This window comes from Lissotriton vulgaris, chromosome 7 (genome assembly GCF_964263255.1).
Source record: "Lissotriton vulgaris chromosome 7, aLisVul1.2, whole genome shotgun sequence".
Lineage (NCBI taxonomy): Eukaryota > Metazoa > Chordata > Amphibia > Caudata > Salamandridae > Lissotriton > Lissotriton vulgaris.
This window is the reverse complement of record NC_141695.1, coordinates 1,724,900,104-1,724,916,278: the sequence shown is the minus strand read 5'-3', so window position 1 is coordinate 1,724,916,278 and position 16,175 is coordinate 1,724,900,104. Positions and strand designations below refer to the sequence as shown.

The following is a 16,175-nucleotide window of genomic DNA, read 5'->3' as shown; positions in this document are numbered from 1 at the left end:
CAGAACTAATTTAAGACAAAATCCTAAACTTACTACTTTTGGTATTCACAGAAGTTAGGATTTTGTCTTAAGACAGAATCCTAACTTCTGTGAATACCAAAAGTAGTAAGTTTAGGATTTTGTCTTACGTTAGGTCTGTGAATCGGGCCCATAGACTACAATAAGATTACGTTTTTAAATTAACATTAAAATTAACAACAATATTAGGAAGAAAATGTAATGTGACAAATTTGGACGATATAATTTTAAAACATTAAGGGACTTATGACGAGTTTGGCTGTCCTATCTCAGTGGCAGTCCCAGCGTGAAGAACTCAGCAGTCCAACTTCTTTATTATGGGTTGGGCAGATTGGCTTTGGGAAGACCCGCTGCTGGACCTCCGAGACTTGCAGCAGACCGATGGGTTCGCGATCTGGGGAAGGCAGCTGCCATAAGGCGGTACGGGGGAGCTGCTTTAACGATGTGCATATTGTAAGTTGCCTGATCTACGAGCGGACTGCGGCGGTCCAACCGCCTGCTTCAAAGAGGCAGAGACATAGGATTCATGGTACGTACTCACCCCTTTCTTTTTCCTCCGGGCAGAGTCTGACATGGAGCCCTGTCTCCAGGTCCCCCCTTCACAGCAGGATCTTCACCCCGAGGATTACATCCTGTGTGCAGTGATAAGCAGGTGAGTCTTTTCATACCATATACCCATTGCTAAGACTACCCACATGTGGGCTGAATGATGTTAATGAGTATATGATATTTTTCCACATATATCATGCATATGTGTGCATCCGACACATATGCAGTTGAAATTCACACACAGGCATTGATATATTTGGTAAAAGCACGCACCACCACTGTAAGATCCCTGCCTCCACAACGCTGGCCTTATTGTCAACTCGTAATACAGCGGTTTTTAGATTGCCAGCGCTGTGGGCTGCTGGCGAGGGAGAATGTGGTTCTGTGGCGTTCGGACTGCCAAACTGGTAAAAGGGCCCTAAATATATTTAATGAAAATTCCTTTGAATTTTTATTGAAAGTTGCAGTTCTCCTTAAAAAATATTGTATATGATTACATTGAACTTATTTTGTAATTATTCTTTAAAAATGCATGTTTAAATTAAAGTTAATTAAAAAATGATATCACTTTTATACATTGAAAGATATTTAATTGACAAAACATAGATCAATTGAAAAAGTATAATATTTAATATAAACATTGATGTATCTGAAAATATAATCAAAACTGAACATCTTCATGAACCAAAGCTTTTTTATTTTAAAAATGCTAAATAATTTGTTATAAATATGCAAAAATATAAAAAAAATTAGAACATTTACATTTTTTATAAACTAACATACACTTGGGAGAGGTCAGATTTACTATTCTATTCCAAACTAAACAACATTGGAGAAAACACAGGATGCTGAGAGGGCATATTTACTGAGTGGAGAATTTTGGCTCAATGGTTAGAGAGGCAAACCCTGATGCAGAGGTCTGGCCCGGGACCAGGGTTCAATTCCCCGAGTGGATAAGTGTGGCTCAATGGTTAGAGCGGCAAACCCTGATGCAGAGGTCTGGCCTGGGACCAGGGTTCAATTCCCTGCCTCGGTGTGTCTTAGGCTCAAAAATTCCACGGACCTGATAATTCTTGCCTCGTGCCTATTCCAATCATGGAGTCCCACTCTGCAACTCTGGACAATAGGTTGCTTAATCTCCACAAAGGCCCCAACAACACTAATGATGCCTGGCCTCCACCTTGGGGGTGCCCAGGAGTGGACGCCTCACAGGGAAAGCCAGGATGGTTTCCACTGCGATATTCGTACAAGCGCCTTGAGACCCTTGCGGGTGAGTAGTGCGCTATACAAGTATCAATTTACATTTACATCCCACTCCAAACCCTGTAAGATTAGGGAAAGTGCTGAATACGAGTAGGGTGGGCAGATTTAGTAATCCCACTTCAAGCTAATCAACACTGGGGAAAGTGTTGAGATCCGGAAGGGGGAGATTTACTATTCCCACTCCAAACTAAGCTGTGGTGTGGAAAGCATTGGGCCCAGGGGTGTTCAGATTTATTATTCCCAATCCAAATTTAGCAATGCAGTGGCAGATGATGGGTGCTATAGTGGCACACGGGTCAGATTTATTATTCCTTGTCCAAACCAAAAAAAATGGAGCAAGTGGTGGACGCCGGAGGGGTCAGATTTACTATTCCCCTTCTGAACTAAGCAGCATTGGGTAAAGCTTTGGACTCTGGGGTGGGAGGTCACATTAACTATTTCAACTGAAAACTACACAAAGTGGTGAAAGTGTTGGGCTCTTTGGTGTAAAATGTACTATTCTCACTCCACGCTAAGCAACACTGGGGAAATCCCTGGTCACAAAGGGGGGGCAGATTTACTATTCCCACGTCAAACTAAACAAAATGGGGAAAAGCATTGAACTCTGGAGGGGTCATATCAACTATTCTCACTTAAAACAAACCCGCTTTCAGGAAAGCACTGGACTTTGGAGGATAAAATGTACTATTCCCATTAAAAAGTAAGCAATATTAGTGAAAACATTGGGCACTTGGGCGTGGGGCTTGAGTCAGAGTTACTATTCCCACTACGAACTTAACAACATAGGGGAAAGTGTTGGAGTCGGGGGAAGGGGGAGATTCCAAATTTACTATTCCCAATTAAAACTAAACAAAAGAAAAAATTGAAAAATTGGACATAAATAAATATTTATAAAAAACAATAAATTTATTAGAAATGTATTACCTAATAAAGTAAAAAAGCAAAATCATATTATTTAAAACATGAAACCTATAAAAGTAATATAAATATAAATACTTAAAAAAATATTATATCTGCCATATCAACCTAGAGTAACACAATAATCTAACTTACAAAATGCATCTTTACATTTGTAAAAATTAAGTAAAACATGTTTTCACTTAAATAGAAACTTGACAATGGTTCAAAACTTCAGAAACAAGTTTCTTAAATAAAACATTTTTTATTAAAATGATTAAAGTTTTTTTTATGAATGTTTAACCAAAATAAACACAAATCTTTTTTAATGACATTTAAAAAAATTTACATTTTAAAAAACTACCTACACAAAACCCTATGAAATAAACAACCTGAATCATAAATTAAAATAAACATTTGAATAGTATATCCAAACAAATATTATGAAACTATATCCTTTAAATATTAATATTTTTAATGCAGTGAATAGTAAATACCAATAGTTTACTTCTTGCTAAGCTTGGGAGTCATTTGCCTAATCGAGCGCCCTGAAGAGGAGATCAGAGACTGCTTATAAAATTGTGTCCTTAGACGCTTAGGGGACAGTGAAAGGGGACATGCTACTGCTACACTCTGAGGTAATACCCTGTATGTTCTGGACTCAGCTCTTATTATCTGGCTGAGGAATAATGAGTCAACTCGTGCACAGGGAGTAATGTGAGTTTGTCTGTCAGAGGGATCTACGGCCAGATTCATCAAGGTAAGGAATTGCGAGTCCTTAATAGCGAATTTTAAGGATTCGCTATTAAGGACTCGCAAAACGGGATTCATGTAGGAATCGTTATTGAATTTGCGATTCCCACTGATTCCTTATTTGCCATTAGCTAATTGCTAATCGCAAATAAGGAATAACTCCCCATTCATTCCTATGGGCCTAAAGGCCTAAAGGCCCATAGGAATGAATGGGGAGTTATTCCTTATTTGCGATTAGCAATTAGCTAATCGCAAATAAGGAAGCGATTTCAAGGGTGCCAGGGGTGTCCGAAGGACACCCTGTAGCACCCCTGAAATATAATCTATATTGGTGTTGCGTACACACATGTCCGAAGGACATGTGTGTGTGTGTGTGTAACATGCAACTTAGAAAAATGCATTTAAATGCATTTTTCAAAGTTTTCGCTATTTACCACGAGGTTTGACCTCGCGGTAAATAGCGGCCCAAAATTGCGATTTCGCAATTTTAAAATGTTTCATGAATTGCATTTAAGGAATCTCAAATAGAGATTCCTTAAATGCAATTCCTCGCAAATGTGCAAATTCTTTAATAGCGAATTTTGCATTTGGGATGATGAATCCAAATGCAAAAATTGCACTCGCAAAGGGCCAGATTCTCAGAATCTGGCCCTTTGCGAGCGCAATTAAGCTTGATGAATCTGGCCGCTAATCCAGTATCTTTCTCTATGACAATGGATCTGGTACAGGCCTAGTCACCAGCTGCAAGTGAAAACACATGCCCTGGAGCTGAAGCAATGATAATCCCTGGCCTATCCAGTACCAGCGACAAATGTACGGGTGGTACTGGTTTCCCAGGAAAGGCCACAGGTCCAGGGTTTGAGCCCCATGCATCATGCCTCAAGCCAAACGACTAACTAGAGCAGTGATACTCAAAGTACGGCCTGGGGACCGCATGCGGCCTTCCTGACCTTTGCATAGGGCCCCCTGGGCAGCAGCAGCATTGTGCTGCTGTTTACCCAACTCAGCACTAACATGGACAACAAAATTAAATATACAGCAAGCACTTATTTAAAGGTTAATTGCAGCTAGGAAAGGAAGTAACTAGGCCCTTAACTTTAGGAACACCTTCATTTTTAAAGACAGCCACTAGATATAGATGCTTTTGCTTCCCCTACACCCACTTTTCATTCCCACTCATATCCACTATCGGTCACACCATAGACCAAACTTTGCGGCCCCCTGGGAAAATGTTTGTGAGTACCCATCAACTAGAGGGTCCTGCAAGGTTTCCTAGGGGAAATAAAGGGGGCCCCCTGGGTACCCTCTGTTGCAAAGTGGGAAGAAGAACTGACTCAGGGGGAGAGGAAGCAAAAAAAGACAAGTGGCTTGATTTGAAGTCCACTAGAGTGAGAGCGTATGTGCCTGTGATGCCATTATGCACTTCCATGCTGCGAGAGTGGCCCAGGTATAACGAGTGATACTTGCCTCATGAAAGGGGCCCCAGACAAATATACGGTAATAAGACCGCAATGCTGTGCATAGCAGTTCTTTGTGCATCATTTTTCTACAGCCACACACAACTTGTGCAATGTAGGGCCTTGTGGAAACACAAAACCAGCAGTTATCCTGAATATCGAATACAAAATTATCAACCTATAATAATATTGAGGTTAAAATATAGATAACTGTAATATTGACAAACTACACCTATAATTAAATTTAAAAAATATTGATTCCACACAATTGTCTTAAAATAATTATAATGTTTAAAATGATCCAATGCAAAAATCTAGGGGCTGATTCACAGAACTAATTTAAGACAAAATCCTAAACTTACTACTTTTGGTATTCACAGAAGTTAGGATTTTGTCTTAAGACAGAATCCTAACTTCTGTGAATACCAAACGTAGTAAGTTTAGGATTTTGTCTTACGTTAGGTCTGTGAATCGGGCCCATAGACTACAATAAGATTACGTTTTTAAATTAACATTAAAATTAACAACAATATTAGGAAGAAAATGTAATGTGACAAATTTGGACGATATAATTTTAAAACATTAAGGGACTTATGACGAGTTTGGCTGTCCTATCTCAGTGGCAGTCCCAGCGTGAAGAACTCAGCAGTCCAACTTCTTTATTATGGGTTGGGCAGATTGGCTTTGGGAAGACCCGCTGCTGGACCTCCGAGACTTGCAGCAGACCGATGGGTTCGCGATCTGGGGAAGGCAGCTGCCATAAGGCGGTACGGGGGAGCTGCTTTAACGATGTGCATATTGTAAGTTGCCTGATCTACGAGCGGACTGCGGCGGTCCAACCGCCTGCTTCAAAGAGGCAGAGACATAGGATTCATGGTACGTACTCACCCCTTTCTTTTTCCTCCGGGCAGAGTCTGACATGGAGCCCTGTCTCCAGGTCCCCCCTTCACAGCAGGATCTTCACCCCGAGGATTACATCCTGTGTGCAGTGATAAGCAGGTGAGTCTTTTCATACCATATACCCATTGCTAGGACTACCCACATGTGGGCTGAATGATGTTAATGAGTATATGATATTTTTCCACATATATCATGCATATGTGTGCATCCGACACATATGCAGTTGAAATTCACACACAGGCATTGATATATTTGGTAAAAGCACGCACCACCACTGTAAGATCCCTGCCTCCACAACGCTGGCCTTATTGTCAACTCGTAATACAGCGGTTTTTAGATTGCCAGCGCTGTGGGCTGCTGGCGAGGGAGAATGTGGTTCTGTGGCGTTCGGACTGCCAAACTGGTAAAAGGGCCCTAAATATATTTAATGAAAATTCCTTTGAATTTTTATTGAAAGTTGCAGTTCTCCTTAAAAAATATTGTATATGATTACATTGAACTTATTTTGTAATTATTCTTTAAAAATGCATGTTTAAATTAAAGTTAAATAAAAAATGATATCACTTTTATACATTGAAAGATATTTAATTGACAAAACATAGATCAATTGAAAAAGTATAATATTTAATATAAACATTGATGTATCTGAAAATATCATCAAAACTGAACATCTTCATGAACCAAAGCTTTTTTTATTTTAAAAATGCTAAATAATTTGTTATAAATATGCAAAAATATAAAAAAAATTAGAACATTTACATTTTTTATAAACTAACATACACTTGGGAGAGGTCAGATTTACTATTCTATTCCAAACTAAACAACATTGGAGAAAACACAGGATGCTGAGAGGGCATATTTACTGAGTGGAGAAGTTTGGCTCAATGGTTAGAGAGGCAAACCCTGATGCAGAGGTCTGGCCCGGGACCAGGGTTCAATTCCCCGAGTGGATAAGTGTGGCTCAATGGTTAGAGCGGCAAACCCTGATGCAGAGGTCTGGCCTGGGACCAGGGTTCAATTCCCTGCCTCGGTGTGTCTTAGGCTCAAAAATTCCACGGACCTGATAATTCTTGCCTCGTGCCTATTCCAATCATGGAGTCCCACTCTGCGACTCTGGACAATAGATTGCTTAATCTCCACAAAGGCCCCAACAACACTAATGATGCCTGGCCTCCACCTTGGGGGTGCCCAGGAGTGGACGCCTCACAGGGAAAGCCAGGATGGTTTCCACTGCGATATTCGTACAAGCGCCTTGAGACCCTTGCGGGTGAGTAGTGCGCTATACAAGTATCAATTTACATTTACATCCCACTCCAAACCCTGTAAGATTAGGGAAAGTGCTGAATACGAGTAGGGTGGGCAGATTTAGTAATCCCACTTCAAGCTAATCAACACTGGGGAAAGTGTTGAGATCCGGAAGGGGGAGATTTACTATTCCCACTCCAAACTAAGCTGTGGTGTGGAAAGCATTGGGCCCAGGGGTGTTCAGATTTATTATTCCCAATCCAAATTTAGCAATGCAGTGGCAGATGATGGGTGCTATAGTGGCACACGGGTCAGATTTATTATTCCTTGTCCAAACCAAAAAAAATGGAGCAAGTGGTGGACGCCGGAGGGGTCAGATTTACTATTCCCCTTCTGAACTAAGCAGCATTGGGTAAAGCTTTGGACTCTGGGGTGGGAGGTCACATTAACTATTTCAACTGAAAACTACACAAAGTGGTGAAAGTGTTGGGCTCTTTGGTGTAAAATGTACTATTCTCACTCCACGCTAAGCAACACTGGGGAAATCCCTGGTCACAAAGGGGGGCAGATTTACTATTCCCACGTCAAACTAAACAAAATGGGGAAAAGCATTGAACTCTGGAGGGGTCATATCAACTATTCTCACTTAAAACAAACCCGCTTTCAGGAAAGCACTGGACTTTGGAGGATAAAATGTACTATTCCCATTAAAAAGTAAGCAATATTAGTGAAAACATTGGGCACTTGGGCGTGGGGCTTGAGTCAGAGTTACTATTCCCACTACGAACTTAACAACATAGGGGAAAGTGTTGGAGTCGGGGGAAGGGGGAGATTCCAAATTTACTATTCCCAATTAAAACTAAACAAAAGAAAAAATTGAAAAATTGGACATAAATAAATATTTATAAAAAACAATAAATTTATTAGAAATGTATTACCTAATAAAGTAAAAAAGCAAAATCATATTATTTAAAACATGAAACCTATAAAAGTAATATAAATATAAATACTTAAAAAAATATTATATCTGCCATATCAACCTAGAGTAACACAATAATCTAACTTACAAAATGCATCTTTACATTTGTAAAAATTAAGTAAAACATGTTTTCTCTTAAATAGAAACTTGACAATGGTTCAAAACTTCAGAAACAAGTTTCTTAAATAAAACATTTTTTATTAAAATTATTAAAGTTTTTTTTATGAATGTTTAACCAAAATAAACACAAATCGTTTTTAATGACATTTAAAAAAAATTACATTTTAAAAAACTACCTACACAAAACCCTATGAAATAAACAACCTGAATCATAAATTAAAATAAACATTTGAATAGTATATCCAAACAAATATTATGAAACATTTAATTAATTTTAAAAATAATAAAAACACTCTTGCAAAATGCTCCCCCAAAACCCCTATTAAACTAATATCTCAAAAATAAATAACATTACATTTAAAAAATAAATATTCCTAAATCATAATTAAAAATGTAAAAAACAATTGCATATTTTTAATAAACATATGCAAAGTTAACTCAACAATAAAAAAGTAATTTCCAAAATTAATGAAAAGAATAAAATAAAACATTAGTCTAAAAATATTTGTAAAATACCTCAATAAAACACAAATAAAAATGTTAATATTTTTTTTAAAAAACATAAGATCGATATAAATAACCAAAACCACAATATTAAATAATAGTTATTTAAAACGTTGATATGATTGTTTAAAAAAATATATACTTACCATCGATAGTCAAAACCACAATGGTATTCACAATATTGTGTCTTTGATTCTATGTGCCATTAAGTGCAAGGATCCATAAACACAAAAAAACGGTATGCTGAACTCCCAACATCAAACGAATGAGGACACAAGAATAGTGCACTATCCTGAGCGTGTGTGCACACACACACACACGCACACTGTCGACCAAGCACCAGTGCCCAGAACAATATCCTACTCCTGTATTAAGATATGCAGATCATTGTCACACATCACAGACAATTAGGGCCTCATTATGATGTTGGTGGGACTGCCACCAACATGCCATCGGTGGCGGTCCCACCGACGGACAGCCCTTCAGTCCGACTGTAACTTTACAATGCAGGCGTTCAGACACTTGTCTTTTGGGGGACGGACCTCCCCCTCTGCTAGGATCAGTGATCTCGACGGGGTGGAGGTCGGAATCGTGATCCCGGATGGAGCCGGTGCCGAAGCAGGCACCACCGTCGGGATTACGATGTCCCTTTCCGTCAGGCTGCCTGACCGCCGTGAAAAGGCCATCAGAAAGGGACTTTGGGGGCCCCAAACAGGGCCTCCATTCCTCATGAGCCACTGCAAAGTGGCCCTAGGGGCACATGTAGTGCCTTTGCACACATCCATGCACTATGTGCCATGCACCACATGGAGGTGCTAAAAATTGAATTTTATGAAAGGGCTGTGCAATGTGTAGAAAACAGAACAGATGACCCTGAGAGAGGAGGATGAGGTGGGGTAAGAGGGGCTCCAGCATTAGGAACTGGCATCCACATAAGGCCCGTAAACAAATATTAACAATAACAGAAAAGACTTTGGAGAAAGTGTAAATAGAACCAAAAGGGTTAAGGTGTGACTTAGAGTTTGGTGGATGCACAACACATTGCCATAATAACATTGTATACATTGGCATGCTCTCTAAAAAGGGTGGACGAGGGCATCCACCAGATCTCTAAATAACCCCTTTAGGGCCTGATTAAAGGTGTCCCATTAAATTGCGATCCCTGCACACATCTCAGGTACTAGTAGTGCTACATTTACAGGTATTTACCAGATGTAATTAAGATCGCACCCTTCGTTAAAAATGTTGTGGGGCAAAGTTGCTGCAAGCTAACAAGTTAAAAAAAAATCAGGAATTTACTGGGAGATGCAGATTTTGGGGCAATCAGCAAAAAAACTTAGAATATGTGATAACTATCTTATCCAATAAATTATGATTACCTTGGTATCAGATTATTATCAGCTGCAATAATTATTGTATCCTCCACCGATATTCAAAATAAGGCCCTATGTGTTTAACCTACTACCCAAGACAATGTTTTCAAAAAATAAACAATGACTTATTTTTCTTGCCAGAGAAATGTTGGATGTGGCTTAGGCAAATTGCTTTGTAAATAGGCATCTGAATTGGGTTTAATACACAGGTAACAAGAACATAATTTTCCATATGATTATTAATTTCTGTCACTACCATAAATGAGACTATTTATGTCCCCTCAATTTGGTTTGTTTGATTATAAATTCTAACAAAGAAATAGTACACTAGTTCCTCATTTAGATGTATTTGTTTTTGGTTATCTAAATTGATTTTGAGAATTTATGTGTCTGAGGCCACTATCTGGGCACTCATAAGTGATATTTTGATGCAACGATTTTACATGTTTAAACAAAACCCCTTGTAGTCGCCTGTACCTTAAAAGAATGTTGTTAGCCAAGGCCACAAGTGTATATCGGATTTCCAAATAAATCCTATATACCAACATTGGTAGACAGGGTCTAGTGCCAACAATTAACGCCCTGAAAAGCAGGCATTAAAAGAAGAAATATTTCTCCTTGCTTTTCCGACTTTGCATTATGCACTATGGCGCAAAGGTGTGTGCCTGGCGTAGGCAGCACAAATCAGCGCCAGCTCTAGGGAGAGGGGAGGAGAGAGCCATAACTCTGTAGCCTCGCCCTGTCATGCAACGCAGTGCAGCTTCTTTGGGTGTTGCGCTGCGTTGCGTGACACCTTTGTGAATCTGGGCCTATGTCTTTAGAGGCAGTTATTGGAGTGTTCTCCCCAGAGACCCAACAGCACTACCCCTGGGCTGAAACAAGGGTGCGTCTTAGCCCCATTGCTTTTCAATCTCTTCTTAGCGGATCTTCCGGGGGAGATGAACAGATGCGCAGCCCACGCACCAAAACTAGGAAACACGACTCTGTCAAACTTGTTATATGCGGATGACTTAGTTCTGATAAGTCGGACCCCAATTAGACTTCAGCATCTATTGAATGCAACTCATACATTCTCACAACAAAATGCGATAAAAATAAACTTCACCAAAACAAAAATAATGGTAGTCAACTATCATAAGAAGAAACATCTTAATTGGTTTCTCGATGGCCATTGTTTGGAAAGAGTAGCAAGTTACAAGTATCTAGAGGAGAGGAAAGGAGGAGACCAGTCTTGTAGTTTATGCGGCTGTGGTGTCGAGGATGTTATCCATGTTATATGCATCTGTAAGAAGCTAAGAGACATAAGGATAACCCTGCTAAAGCCAGTGTTTAGACAGTATGGAGCTAGGTCTTGCAGACAAGCAGTCATGTTGTGTTTTAACCCAGAGATAGTGCAGCTAAACTGCCGGCTAACTAAATTCCTTGACAAAACCGCCAAAAGATTGAAACACCGGTCTGTGTTGGCCAAGGACTAATTACTACAAGAAAGACATCATTTCTACAAGAATGGATACGGTAGAAACAAAATGTATAATCTAACATGAGCAATGCGCAGAAAGTTTTAATAATTTGAGCATTTCCTCTAATGACTTGAATGACTTATTTGTTCCTATTCACTCATTTTTTATAAATGCCGGGATTTTTAACAATGTTTTTATCATTAAAGTGTAAGATATTCTATTTTAAAAGAATTGGTAAATGCAATGGTTTTAATTAATCAAGCATAATAAAATAAACTTTAAACTTCAAGCATTACCCCTGGGCCTGCGGGCACATCTATTCCCATAACTGCCTTAATGTGGGTTATAACTTCCTTATTAGGGTGTTATGCTGAGACGCTGCCATCAGATTTGTAACACAGTTTTTATTATTCTCAGCATCTCTGGGGATGGAGGGCACAGCTAGCATCACAGTTCTCTCCTTTTGTGTGGCTCACTGGTTAGAGGCGGCAGACCCGAGAGCAGAGGACGGCCCGGGACCAGGGTTCGATTCCCGGCGCGGCAGGTTTCTGGACCAGGGTCAGCGGACTCGATAATTCTCTCGCCACGGTGCCCACTCTGATCAGCGATCACACTCGGCAACTCTGGGCATTAGCTTGCCTCATCTTCACTAACGGCCCCACCAGACCGCCGGGGATGCCTGGTCTCACCCTGGAGATACCCATTAAGGGACCATCTCTCAAGGAAGCCAGGAAGGGTTTCGCAGCGGTCGAAGCGCCTTGGGACCCTACGGGTAAGTAGTGCGCTATATAAATGCCTATACATACATACATACATACATACATACATACATACATGCAGGGTAGTGCAGTAACTTTGTTCTGGTGCTGTACCTTGCATCATATGTAAGTAGACCCAATATTTTGAGGAACTTTGTTCACACAACAGTAAATCCGGATTTCCTGCAGCGGAGTTTGAGTTCAGGGGCGCAGCATCAAGTCTTGAGGGGTTCGCTGGACAGCGCGGACCCCGGCGCTTGTTTTTTTTATGCACCCGCAGTGCATAAAGTGAATTTGTGTATCTCCATATTTCTCTGAATCAGTGCATTATTATAACAGCACTGCTCAGAAACAAAAAGAATGATATCCTACTCACTGTTTCAAAGGTGTGCTGCCCCAAAATATTGCCTAACTTGGTGAAATGTCGGGTTAAAAAAAAATTCACTTTATACACTGCTGGCGCATGAAAGCAGGCGCTAGGCGCTGTGCCAGCGGAGCCTATCATGACAGAGGGCCCCTGATCAGGGGCGGATTGGCAAGGCGGGCATTCGGGAATGGGCCGAAGGGCCGGTGCCTCAGTGGGCTGTTTTTTTTCCTCCCCTGTCCCAGTCCACAGAGAGTGGACTAGGAAAGGGGAGAAAAAAAACCGGCCCACAGAGGGCACGGAGACAGAGACTGAGAAAATGAAAGCAGCCTCGCTGTGCGGCCAGACAGCGATTTTCAGCTGTGGGCTCTCCTTCACCCCTACCCTGCCAAGCAATCAAGCTGAGGCTGGGCTGGGGAGGGGTGATTGTTTGCAATAATCGGCCTCCCTGGGGGCCAGGTGTTTCTCAGGCCTTTGAGCCATTTGCACCTCGGCCCCCTGGCGCCCATGCAGCCCAGAAACGGTGTTAGTCTTAACACCTCGCCCACAGCCCTTCACATTCAGGGCATAGTGGGCGAGGAAGAATGGGTCTTGCTGTGGGGGCCTGGTGATGTTTGGAATGTTTTTGTTTTATTTATTTATTTATGCGATTTTATATAGCGCGGACTTTACCCGAAGGTGTCAGAGCGCTTCACACTAGGAACAGCAATAATACATGAGGAGAAAATTATAAGTGGACAAATTACAAAAGCAAACGTTAAGTTACATGAATCAAAAGTGACAATAGTGAGCAAACAAAATACAAGAGGAGCAAACGATACATTACAGGAGGAAAAAGAGATATGTGTGCAGGTTACAAAAGCGTACAAAATACAAGTAGAGGTATAATACTGCAATTAATGACAGACACTCCAGCACAAGAACAAACGTTACGTAGGCAATGGTGGCACTTGTGCAAGTATCTAAAGCAAACAAAAGTGAGAGGTAGCAAACAGTGTGTTACAAGAGAAAAGTGACTTGTGCAAGTTACAAAAGGGTACCATACACAGGTACAAGGGTAATACTACAGTAAATGGTAAATACTCAAACTGCCAGAACACACTGGGAAGGCACTTCCCATGCACCAGCTTCACCTCAGCCTCCCCCCTGGCTACCTGGCTACCTTGGATGACCCAGAAAGCTGTGTTTTGTGCTCCCCTGCCAGGACATTTTCCCAAGGCCTGGAGGGTTGATTAATTTACTAATTGCAGGGGCCTTACCTCTGTTCATGTGCTCCTGAGCTGAAGGTCTGGGGAGGGCTGAGTAGGTTAGTAATAGCAGGGGCTTTGCTGCTTTTCAGGTGCTCCTGTGCTGGAGGGCTGGAATAATTTTGTGACAAAAAGGGCCTTGCTATTTTTTTTAGTTGCTCAGCATGTAGGCCATTGTCACCTTGGCCCTGTGTCGTGTGCAAGAACAGTGTCCTCCCACTTTCATTCCTTGTCTGTGCAAATGGTGTTTCATGAAAGGGCACGCCCCTTGAATGTGGGCCACGCCCCTTAAATATGGGCCACGCCTCTTGAATGTGGGCCACTTTTTTCGTCAGTGCCAGGGCCGAATTGGGATCCCAATCCGACTCTGCCCCTGATCTGGCGTTTGTCTTTGCTCAAATTACGCATGAACACCGCACGCATGCGCAATAACTGCGCACACTAATTTGCCCCGTTGCAGCACGGCCCTTAACATTGATCCGGCTGACCTCTCCTTTGTGCGCACGCATTTTGCTGTGATTAACGCACCAAGCCATGTCAATACCTGGTCTGATTTCCCCAGTTAAAGTCTTCACCCCTTTACTTCCAGTGAGTTTGTTCTGCAGTTTCCCGTTAATGAAAAACTAGCGGTGTCACAATTCTGACCTGCACAAACACGCACAATTGCCAAATTGGCGAATATTTTCAATTGCCTGCAGCGGTGCTTAAAGTGTGGTTTGGGGACCCCTACTCAGGGGTCCGCAACAGCTTACGAAATCAAAATATGTGTACCTGAATAAAGAATTCATCCTGGAACTGAAAGGAACTTGTATTTTTTTTTTATGCGTTTTTGTATAGCGCTGACTTTACCTAAGGTGTCAGAGCGCTTCACAATAGGAACAGAACTGATACATGAGGAGAACATTACAAGTGAACAAATTACAAAAGCAAACGTTAAGTTACATGAGGCAAAAGTGACAATTGTGGGCAATCAAAATACGACATGTGACATGTGTGCAGGTTACAAAAGCGTGCAAAGTACAAGTAGAGGTATAGTGCTGCAATATATGGCAGACACTCAAACACAAGAACAAGAGTCAATAACTTAGTATCAATCAGGTATTTGACAAATGTGTGTCAAATACCTGATTGATATAAGCACAGCCGAAGCGAAGTGTCCCGATGCAGAGACCGGGAATAACGGAACTATCGGGAAACCACGGTGGATCGAGGGGGCGAGTGAGAGAGCGGGTTACTGTGACACTGCAAGGTCCCCTCTTATCAAAACAGCTGCGTTTGAAATCATTTTAAGCCTCATCGTCTGTCCTTTGTTGTATTATGAGATGTAAAAATATTTTGAGGTACTAGTCTCTGACTGGGTCTTAGGCGCTCCCCCGCACAAAACCTAAAAATTACTAATATAAATAAATCAATTAATAAAACAAAGAACATAAAAGCAAAAAAAGTAACACCCGTTCATACGACGGGGAGATGGGATTCAAGACGATAAAAGGTCCTATTAGAAGGCTCAGGTAGAGTATTTTGAAATGTCTCAAAAGAAGTGATAGTACCGCGTGCGTTCCCTGGACTAAATATTGTGCTTAGGAACGTAATTGAAAGTTGTTCGACACAAGGAAGTAAGTAATGACAGAGCGAGGAGAGGGCTGAGCTAGGTCGGGCCTAGAACTGCGCTGGGTGGGGGTGGGGGGTGGGGCAGGGGGAGGATGGACGGGTCTGGGGCAAACACCAGGGGCTGTATTTCAGGGTAGATTAGGAGACCACATGTTCGGCTCCAGTAGGCAGCGTGGCCAGGCCAGGCCCGGACCAGAGGTATCTGGTCCACTCTGACCCCAGCCCTGGAGCACCCCCTCATCACCCCCTCCTCCCCCCAGCCCCTTCCCTTCTCCTCGGACACTCACATGCTGCCGCCGCCCCTGCTCGCCCCGTCTCCGGACACCGCTCTCTGCCCGGCGGGGGCAGCGCTCCCTGGACCCAGCGGATCCCGGCCGAGGGGGCGGCGCGGGGAGTGTCCTGGCTCCAGGCACAAGAATGACAGATGTGAGGGAATTCCCGGATTTCTCTCTGCGTTCCTATCGCTGGACTGTGCTGCCCCCTCCCGGCCACAGAGCAGCTTCGGCCCCGGCCTAAGTTATTGACTCTTGTTCGGTCCCGTGTTGTCTGCGCACTGTCTTCCTTCGGTGCCCTCACACACCCCGGCCGGTGGTCTCCGGCCGGTGGTCTCCTGTGCCCAGCTTTGCTTATTATTGCAGTGCTGTATCTCCTCCGTACCTGTCCGAGGCACCCCCATG

The 16,175-nt window shown here is 42.1% G+C and overlaps 1 protein-coding gene across 1 annotated transcript in view; it reads right to left on the bottom strand.

Annotated features, from left to right (window-relative positions):
• LOC147706446 (complement C1r subcomponent-like) overlaps nucleotides 1-15,924 on the bottom strand; it is a 78,691-nt gene extending 62,767 nt beyond the window's left edge. The window contains exon 1 of the mRNA XM_086932956.1: nucleotides 15,786-15,924. Within this exon, the coding sequence (XP_086789082.1) occupies nucleotides 15,786-15,787 (2 nt within the window). The 5' untranslated portion in view covers nucleotides 15,788-15,924. The remainder of the gene's footprint in view (nucleotides 1-15,785) is intronic.
• Nucleotides 15,925-16,175: the final 251 nt, after the last annotated feature.